The 11,107-nt window shown below is 29.5% G+C and overlaps 1 protein-coding gene across 1 annotated transcript; it reads right to left on the bottom strand.

The window, feature by feature from the left end:
- Positions 1-351: 351 nt before the first annotated feature.
- LOC148312991 (uncharacterized) lies at positions 352-3,277 on the bottom strand. Its single transcript, XM_088269661.1, has 2 exons — positions 3,112-3,277; positions 352-1,744 (listed from the first exon to the last, which is right to left on the bottom strand). The coding sequence occupies exons 1-2, from the start codon at positions 3,200-3,202 to the stop codon at positions 501-503; spliced, it is 1,335 nt and encodes a 444-aa protein (XP_088125787.1). The 5' UTR covers positions 3,203-3,277; the 3' UTR covers positions 352-500.
- Positions 3,278-11,107: the final 7,830 nt, after the last annotated feature.

The raw sequence follows: 11,107 nt of genomic DNA, 5'->3' as shown, positions 1-11,107 counted from the left end.
TTTTGATAGTTCTTTTGTGTCGACTACAGAGCAAAATATGTAAAAAGCCAAACTTAGCCTTATTCGCATAATATTTTTTCCCCAAATTCGGGATTCCGGAAGCACGAAATGTATTAATAAAAAAATGTATTTATTTTATAAAAATGTCCTCTATTCTGATTACTTTACAGAAAAATCCAGTTTGAAAAAATAAATATTTTTAACAATCCATCCAAATAAAATTGCGTATACAGAAATCATTATGTATCAGAATAATACTATCTAAATAAGTGTTTAGATTCTATTTCTAAAACATAAACAATTAAGATTAAAAGTAATAAATGCTTTTATTAGAAAACGGTAAAAAAATAAATGAAAATTATTCATGCTAAACTTATTATATATAATAATATATGATTCAATTGCTAAATACCTATATCGAAATAACTTTAAAAAAATTTTTGAAACCATACATACAATGATATTAATTATATATATGATCATATAAAATTTAAACAAATCTATGTTTTAATGGAGAACATACGATATTCGGGTTGTGTAATAATATTTGGATTACCCTCTATTATAATCAGCGGTATTTTATATCTTTCATTTTCTTTTTGGTATTCGAGAGACTTTATTAAATGTCGAATGCCTCGAGATCCTATACGATTGAAAGCCAAATTCAAATAATTCAGAGAATAATTTCCTTTACAAAAAAGATTAAAATTAACACGAAAAATTTCTGAATAACGAAAAGGATAATTCATTTGTTCTAACGATTTTTCAAGTATTTCATCAATCAAAATTGCATCGCAACTGTTATTTTCACTGAAATTTTTATCCTTTTGTCTTTCAATAAAAGCAACAGCTGATTCGTGTTTAAAAGAATCTAAAGATATTTGAGAATTTATCGAAAACTTCGTGTTTACATATTTTTTAAATAAATCTTGGTTTTCAATCAACATATTATTGTTCATTTCTTTTTTAGAAGCCATTTCTTCGTTAGTCAAACAGAAGCATTTCAAAGATTTGGCTAAATCACAGCATCCGTTGTCTTCTATTATATTGTTTGCTAGATAAAGTGATGTTAAGTGTCTGTTAGATCTTAGTGCTTTAGATAAATAACGCGCTCCCAAATCTGAAATAATGTTTGAAGATAAATTTAGCAATTCTAAATGCTGAGCCGCCGGTTTGGAACAGGAGAGTTCTTCCGCAATTAGTTTTACACCGCAATCGTTAATACAGCAATTTGTGAGACATAATTTTCTCAAAGATTTTGTACCCAAAAGTAAATTTGCGTAGTTTAATTCTGGTACGCAAGAGTTATCCAAGTTAAGTTCTGTAATATTCGAAATAAGGATAAGTTTTTTTAACCCGTGTAAGGCATTAACAGAAGCTTTACACGCTGATATATCTAATTTACGCAAATGTTTTTGAAGCCTTACAGAATCTATTAAAGCCAATGTAAACAAAAAATTTAGATCGACATTTTTTAAAATCAATCGAAAGAGATTCTTTTCATTCTTAGTTTTTAAATAGAATGCAAAAATCGTTGGGTAACAGCCAACACATGAACATTTATTACGTTTTTTGTGAGACGACAGTGATCTTTTATGATGGTTATTTTTTTTAGATGCACAAGTATTATTGTTTGTGAATTTAGAATTTTTATGTACAGAACCAATTTGTGGTTGAATATGTGGAATATCGTTGGTTAAAAAATCTTCATCACGTTCTAGATTTTCTGTAGACATTGTGCCATCTGAAAAAAAAACAAGCGGATCACGTTTTTTGTTGTTCTAAACCTCATTCGCATCAAATGGTACATAAAATCAATGAAGTTTCAACGCAATGTAAGGTGATTAGTACTGTGATACAGGTAGGCCCAGGGAATAGCAAAAAATATATAATAAAAAAGGATTATATTTATTTTAATATCCCGATAAAGTACAGTCATTTGGTACACAACGTCATTTTAGAAACCCCTCTTTTGAGTTTCTGCGGACAAAACTGTGTCTGGGGAGTGAGTTTTTTTAGCATTTTTTTTTTACTTTTTATAATTTTATATCATAGTCGATGCTATAAGTAACACATTTTCTTGAATAAAAAATATTTACAACAGTATTATTTTTTCATCTAAGAAAACATAATTTAAATATAACCACAGATGGCAGTACAAGTACCATTTTAGATATAAATGTCATCGGGCTTTATTGCAACCGCGACTCCATACTCCTTTGAGGAAAGTTTGGTATGGCCATACTTTCGGATAGGTATTAGGGTACCTACCTCTGTAAAAATATGATTTTGTAAACTAAATAAAAATGAATCATTATATATTTTATATTTACGAGCAGCCCTATGAGATTGATTTATTGACAAAAGTGGCTGAAAAATTCATTCACATTCATAAAAACAAAAATACGGACTATCAAAAATATTTTGGATAGGTACTCAATACGGTAAAACTCAAGTACGGTAACCAAATTCTCCATTCAGTACGTATTAGAAAAGTATTAGAGGGGCTTAATCATCACAATAATACATTTAGCTTCATATAATTATTAGTGTATTTTTTAAATTTTATTATTTATTTATGGTTCACAATCAATTAAAAAAAATTCTTTACGCCTGTAAGAATGTATTCTGTTATGCTCGTAAATAAAATAAACATATATAAATTAGAAAAAATCGATTAAATATGTTTTTTGTGTAGATAGAAAAAAATCTGCAATAAAATGAAAACCTTTTAACAATAAATGAAATACAGTGCAATAACAATTGTTTGAATGTTTTCATCAATTATATGAGAACACAACAAGCTTACAGTAACAATATAGAAATTTGGTTGTAAAAAAGGGTAATAACAGTTAAAAGTAATAAAATAAAAAAGTAATAAAAAAGTAAATGAAAGAAAATAAAATATTTATTGCAGATTTTTTCTATTTACACAAAAAACGTATTTTATCGAATTTTTTAAAATTTATATATATTTATTTCATGTACGAGCATAACAGAATACATTCTCACAGGCGTAAGGTATATTTTTTCAATTAGATATTGGAAATATATTTTTTCTTTACCAAACATATTTTGTCACAATGCTTATGGGAACATTATAAAAATAACCTTTTTGGTCCACTTGAAATATAGGGATGTCATTACATCTGTATTTGGAACACATGTAAGAAAAACATTCTCCGAAGTTAAAGTAATCCATAACTAAATAAAAAAAAGATTTTGATAAAATTATAAAACAGAAAATTTGTTCGTCTAGAATACCAATGACATTTACGAAAATTATCAACCACAGACAATAAAATAAGTCTTTCAGAGATAATTCAATTAAAGAAAATTCGAAAAGAGTGCTCAAAGGCAGGTACTGCAACGCTTTTTAAATTTGTGTTGTTTAAGGCGCGTCAGATTCTAGTTTTAAAGCACATTTAGAAAATGCAAACTTGGGTTCCAATCAAACCGGAAAAAATAACGCGTTATCTATATAGTGCTGATTTATTTTCACTCGGTAAAAATAAATACAGATTTTTTTGCAACATCGTAAATTTTCTGACAAAACGAATCGATAACCGTTTTCATAATGCCTTAATTTAATAATTAAAAATCCATAAGTAAGGTTACAGTTATTTACACAACTTAGTTAACACGTTATATAATATTTTCACTGTCATTCTAGCCCTGGGTATCGAATACAAACGAAAGTTAAAGTTTTAACTTTGTAGTGAAAAAAGTTTTATTTTGCAAATCGACATTAATTTTCAACGATTTGGGCATTTTGAACCAATAATCGATTCACAACACTTTGAGTGTGTCCAAATACTTGTTCTCAAAATATAAGAGTTTCTGCTTAGTAAAAAGCTTCTTTACATCTCACCAATAGATGTCTGTAGTGAAGTTCTAGTAATTCAAGAACAAGGTTTCTAAATTAGTTCATATACTTATATAGAACTTCCAAGAATTTGAGTAGTGTGGTTGTCAATAATGGGTAGAATTGGTGAATGTTACACGTGTGTAAAGTGATCACTTAAACCAGCCTATGACGGTCGTCAGCCCTGTAAAGGCCCAGACTTCCATATTTTTCTTCATCTTTGATGAGATGTTAAAAAATATAATAATCGATTCGTCCAGAGAATTCTGAAAGTCAAAAATATCGAAAAAAAATAATTATTACCTTTTTTCTAGCGAATAAAGTAAGTCAACGTTATCTGTGCTACGTAGTTAAAACATTAACTTCTGTATATAATCCAAGCCAAGATATCTTGGCACAATTATGTATCGAGCTTTGATTAATATTAATCACGATTATGAAAATCAACAAATTAAACACTATTTTAATATTGACAGCTCAACATAGATGAAGAAGAATATGGAAGTCTTAGTATAGACAGGGCTAAGACCTGTCATATTATGGTTCAAGTGATAATTTTACACGCGTGTAATATTCACCATTCTACCCATGATTGACACCCACATTACTCAAATTGAAAACTCGAACTTACAGATTACTTTTTGTAATGTTTATGCTCCAATTGAAAAAAATGCTAAAATATGCTAATTCTTCAGCACCATCTAATGTTGAATTTTGTAAGTTTTTTAAAAAAATATTTAATAAAAAATGCTGGCAGAGACCTTCATAAAATAAATAAAGATTCTTCCCGAATTATTTCAAATACTAGAAGATGCCGGAAAATATAATTTAAAGTTTTTTGATTTAGGTGAATAAATTTACTAAATGAATGGTCAATAATTCAACACCGCTATGAACCCCGATGAAATAAAAGAAAAATAATGATATCCGTTGTTTTTTTTTCAAAGTAAATAGTTTTGTAGGTAATAAGTACACCATTTGAACATTTTTTCTGGAAATCCTTTTTCTCGCGCTGAAAACAAAAGAAAATAACTAACCATTTTTTCAACCGGGGAAGTTAAACCTACCTTCTTCCATTGTTAGTTGTAAATCCTTAAAATCAACCGAGCAAGCCAAGTTAGTGGAATCTTTTGTGTCTAAATTAATGCATTAAGAACTCTTTAGAAATTGCTGGTAATGAATTTCCCCACTGTCAAGTGGAAAGTACAATGGCCCAGGAAAACACACGAGTAGAAATTAAAAATGAAATATTCAATTACTTGCTGCCAATTTCCTCAGGCAGTATTTCATTGTGAAGTGGAGTCTCGTAGGTTGCAATATTCAAACATGCACAATGTGAGATGGGTTCTGTTGCAGAATGGAGCAAGTGGGATAACAAAATATGAAAAATAAATATAATAGTATCATTTGAAAAATTCCTTTATTTATCGAAGTTGTGGGAAATTCAATGAATGTTGTACCCACCTTGATACGTTTTACTACAATCTTTCAAACTTTAAAGCTAAATTGTTCGAAATCTTATAAACCTAAAAGGGTAATTCTATTCCCAGTCCTTTCCTTTTCTTCTTTTCCTATCGCTGTCATCTCCTTTTCTCTTTATCCCATCCTTGTCTCATGTCTCTTCTTATATATAGACTTTTCTTATGCATAGGTGTGAAGAACTGTAATTGGTACTCATGATTTATTTTTTGTATTCTGATGTATCATATATTGTAGCTGTTGTTTTTCCTTCCAATAAAAAAAAATAAATAAAAAAAAAATAAAAAAATACAAATTTTTTCATGAATATAGTACTAGAAATAAGGATAAAATAAGACTGACATTTAATTTTTTTTTTAATTTATAAGGGTTTGAAAATGTAAGATGAGATGCCTAAATGTACGAATAATGAAAAGAGTCTGAAATAATTAAAAAAAAAAATATTTTGTTTACTGTAAGAAGATATATACATATATGATAAACATTAAGTGTAAATAATAATTTGTATTAAATGTAATATAAGCTAACAGAAGAAATACAAAAATTATAATTAAAAAATATCCAGAAAAAAACACTAACTTTATGTTTCCCGATGTATTACAGATGTCATATCACATCCAATAAAATTTATGAGAAGGGAAAACTAACAGAGATTACGACCAGTCATCACATAGCCTTGTAAACATTATATAGTGATCACTTTGTTCCGTGTATAATACATATGTACCATTCGGCTCATGATTTGGGAATCTACTCTTGTTGCAATATTTTGGGTGCGTCTTAGATAGATCCTGTCGCGAACTCGCACACGAAGCGACCTATGAATTATATCACACACACACACACACACACGATTTATAGAAATTTGTTGCTCGAAGTGGTTGACGATCATGGGTAGAATGGTGAATGTTACACGTGTATAAAGTGATAATTTAAACCAGCCTATAACAAGTCGCAAGGCCTGTGTATACCCAGACATCCATATTCTTCTTCATCTATGTTGAGATGTCAAAATCCTACCCTGTTGCGTTAGACGCCATAATAAATTTTGTATATTTTCGACATTAGGCTGAAAATGGAATGTTTATATTCAAATATGTTTGTTCAATAAATGTTTTGTATAATTCTCTACAACTTTCGATAACTCGTGTTTATACTTGCTTGTCTCGAAGCAAGAATAAACGTGAGCTACGCGTGAATGCTGCACACAACCAAAAAGTGAGTACCAGCATATACGAAATAAAAGTTCATTTTATTTCATATTTTGAATATGATTTTAGCGATATAATTAGTTTAGTTAAAACACACTTAGTTCAAGTTTATTTATCTTTATACCAAAACTTTTTACTCGCCTTGATAACTTAATTTTACATACCCAAATAGTAATTTTATTAATGAGTTAATGCCTCAAATATTGAAAGCATAAATGACATAAGTATATAGGTTATCATTTCGTTGCACAGTTGTGTCAACTGTTCGTTGAACCGCGCTCTGCTGGAAGAGCAATTCAACTGAAAATTGAAACTTACATATTTATGCACAGTTCTGAAATCTTAGTTATGCTTTGATGCTCGGAGCTATTCACATTGAAGAGAACATAAACAATAGAATACAGAACAACGTTACACTAAGAAGTAAAACATTCTGATTTAAAATTTTGGATATTTTTGTATACAGCTGACAGTTATAAAAAAGTGATCTTAGTTGATTCTTTGTAAATTAAACATTAAGTACATTTTTAAATGCGATCTCTCAGAGGAACATGCAGAAAAAGGATGCATAATACAAAGATAATCATAATCGAAATTAAGAAAGGTGTTTTGAGGAAGTTTCGATATGTGAATAAAAATGAGTAAAGAAAGGAAAACAAATACTTATATATAGGTAGTTGAAAATACACGCAGAGGAATACCAAGGAAAACTTGGATGATCAAGTATTTCAAATACTTGAAAATGGTCAGGTCATGAGTCGGAATTATTGGTGGGTATCTATGAGATGCTCATGTGTATGAAAATGAAAGACAGATTCGTATGGCGTTCTATTCTCTTTGCCTACATGAAGGCAAGGTGAATAGGTCACTCCTGCGCTTCAAGGACTAGTCCAGGGTAATCTTAAATAAATATTAAATATAATAACTACAAATTTTTTTTTCATGCCCCCTGGGAATCGAACCTAGGACTTCCAGCACGGTTGCTAAACACGCTAACCTTTACACCACGTAGGCAGACAATAATAGTACGTGTTACAAATATACGTAAAATTGAAAAAATATTTCAAGATAAAACATTCATTTCGCTAAACAAAATAATTTAAATGTATAAAATTTAATAACTTTAAAAGCTTAACGCAATAAATTAAAAACGAAAAACTAATTCAGAAAAGTAATAAACATGATATTTATAATAAATCAACCCGAGCTTTACGATTTACTAAAAATAATTTCTAGTAATAAAAAGTAATAACATATCCACACTCATAAATAAAACATTATAACGTATACAATATTTTCCGTAATTATAACAGTTGACATGACACGTGGTGAGAGGATAAGACAATAATTCTTTTAAACATTATTCCCATAAAAATTCTATTAAAAATATACACGTGTAAGACTAATTTATCGCTAAATTTTAGGGCAAGATAAACAAAATAATTTTAAACGGGCTTACAAACTTCATACCCGTTAAATTAATTGTTCATTTTTATTTGTTTAGGCTGATAAAATATAAAATCCCCTTTCGTATAACATTTTTTACATTAAATTACATAATTCCACGTTTCGGAACTTTATTTCAGGCCAATATTAGAGTTTTTGAAACAACGGTAGCAAAATGTTAAATTTTTGAACAATTTCATCGAAAAATAATCACAAATATGGGATTTTTCCATCCATATAGACTTTTTTAAATCAGGATAGGCTGTAGGTAAAACAGCGTTTAAATTTATGTGTATTAAATGGCATGCTCCGAATCCCATGGACAGCTAAACGCCCTAAGGAGTCCATTCGTCAAGAGTTGCACTTGGATAGCTTGACTCTGGTCAGTATCTGTATACGACAGATTCTTCAGTTCTTTGGACACGTTGCGCGTAGCAATTAGGACAGCCTGGAACGACTGATTGTGATAAGTAGGTGAACCGATCAAGTTAAGACTGCAGCAGGCACCTCGGTGGTTGGAGCGTTACGTGCAGCGCAGTCAAGGGATAGCTGGAGAAGAGTCATTACTTCCACAAGGGTCACAACCCTTAGTAATGAGGAGTAAGGCGGAAAAGAAGAAATAACTTGCCACTGGCGATTACCTGCATTTAAGTAATAAACAAACGCACATTTCCTTTACAATCACAATTGTCAATATTTTTTGCACATAAGTAAGGTTCTGGTTTTTTTTTCACTGCATATACAAAAACAGTGTAGATCTGGGTCAAATTTGATGTAAACATTTTTTAAGAGAAATAATTAATATTAAAAACTTAACCAAAATTTTACTAAAGTAAAATTTGTAATTTTATACAAAAAAACACACCGGTCATTTTTTACTTAAAATATAAAACGGTTTCATGGATAAGATTAACTGATTATAGACTTTTTACCTTTTAATAAAAGTCAAGCCTTAAAAATTTAATTGGTAGATAAGATTAACACGTAATACTTTACATTAAGGCACCTGGCCCTTTATATCGTGCCAAAGTTTTATCTTTCCATGGTTCGTTACTTTCCCTTAACGTTTATTTGTTGAAGTTAAAATGTTATATAACAAGATTCCATTAAAACGGACTCATTTTCTACTAGAACGACTTTGTTTTCAAATAATATGAAATCGTATTATTAAGGAAATTTTAATATAATATCGCTCACTCCTTTCAAGAACGTCATAAATAAAAAAACATGATTTTTCAGGAGAACGTGTTTAAAGTTTAAAAATATAATACAATGTATTAAAAAAATATATTAAGCCACTTACTGAACTTTTTACTGCGCAATAGATATTTTTAAGTAACACCTGATGGTTTTTTCTCTATTTGAAAAATATTTAGTTTATTTAAAAAATAATTAAACAATACCTTTTCTTCAAAATGCAAAAACAACATTTTCTGCCCTGTAGCGGGTAAATATTAAGTTAAAAATATGCCTCTTTTTCTGGGATATATTTTGGGTACATTTTTTGGGCATTCCGAAAACATGCACAACTGAAAATTGACGATTTTTGATTTATGACGTTCTTGAAAGGAGTGAGCGATATATCACAGAATGTAAATAAATATGTACATAATGTCATATCCAATTTTAATATTTTACTTTTATTTTATCTAAAACACATATTACATACAAAACGATTTTACAACGTGTACATTTTTTCCGCCTGCGTAATTTTTTCCTATGGGAGGTCATATCAAATATAAATTATTATTCACAGTAATGATTATTTAATATTTCCCTGGCCTGATACTTATTGCGATGACTTGATTATTCATGTAGCAATACGATACACTGTGACAACACGATACAGTGTCTCATGTACCTTATAGTACCTACGGATAAGAGTTAGAAGAAGATGTCAACTAAAAATAATGTAGCATGCAGGATAAGAAATGTATAAATTCGGTAGTGTAAAGGAAAAGGGGCATACCTGTCTCAGATCAAATTTTACAGGAGAGCAAAAACAAACTTATGAAATTAAATAACTCATTTGTTTTATGTATATTTATAAGTGCATATCTTAATAAGAGTAAAAAAAAATTTTCAACTACAGCTATATTCTTTTGCTAGATTATGGAATATACTATTTTAGACATTTTGTGGAACAAACTTAGAAAATGAAAAATTTGACAGATATACCCCTTTGCCATTACACTACCGAATTAAGATCATGTTAAGCAAGAATTTAGCAAGAATTAAGATATGAGGAGAGTTACACATAAAAAAAATATAATAGAACGGGTTTTGAACATTCACTACTTAGTTAATAATATATGTAATTACAAATAGAGCAAAGGTGTAGTAAAAAGGGAAGAAATAGATAACATTAAATATATTGAAAAACATATATGTAAGTCTGGGTATAAACAAGGCTTGCGACCTGTGGTTTTAAGTGATCATTTTATCAACGTGTAACATTCTCAAGACTGACAACCATACTACTCAGATTTTTAGAATTCATAAATACATTGAAAAATTTACTCGTTCTTTCAAATATGAGTTCTCGGCAGCATCTATGGCAGAGTTGAGTGAGCTTTTTATCTAGCAACGCTTATCGCTTATCCGCATTTACTGGTGCATAGGGCAATGCATCGTATCTACGCGGTGTTGCTTGAAGGCAAGATGATCAGTCCTGTACTTCTTTAGTGCACGCTTCACAAACTAGCAAACAGCAAACGCCTGAAAATATCCTTGTACACTTTTTCATACTAGTTATTTTACTAACAACAAAAGTGAGTGTTGCAATCTTTGTACACAAATCCTGGATTTAAATCAGCAGGCAGTTGTTATCAAGTTTTTTTTTAATGTCTTAACAAAAACGAAAAAATATCAAGGCGTTTCCGTTGATATATCGATAAAAATCTAGAAAACAATATCTGGTGGGGTTATAAATAGTATTTGTGTAGAAATATATGAACACTCAAAAGATTGTCAGTAAAAGTGTGGGCCAAAAAATGTTATGAACATTAAATATGGTACATTCAAAATTTTATATATTTGTAAAAGCAACATGGTCATATTACGTTGAAAATGCAAATATTTACACATTATTATCGGCTGTATAAGC

The sequence above is a fragment of the Brachycentrus maculatus genome, unplaced genomic scaffold (genome assembly GCF_059751285.1).
Source record: "Brachycentrus maculatus isolate JH-2025_06_01 unplaced genomic scaffold, ASM5975128v1 h1tg000026l, whole genome shotgun sequence".
Classification (NCBI taxonomy): Eukaryota; Metazoa; Arthropoda; class Insecta; order Trichoptera; family Brachycentridae; genus Brachycentrus; species Brachycentrus maculatus.
Note: the sequence above shows the minus strand (reverse complement) of the source record. Positions and strands in the feature narration are given on the sequence as shown.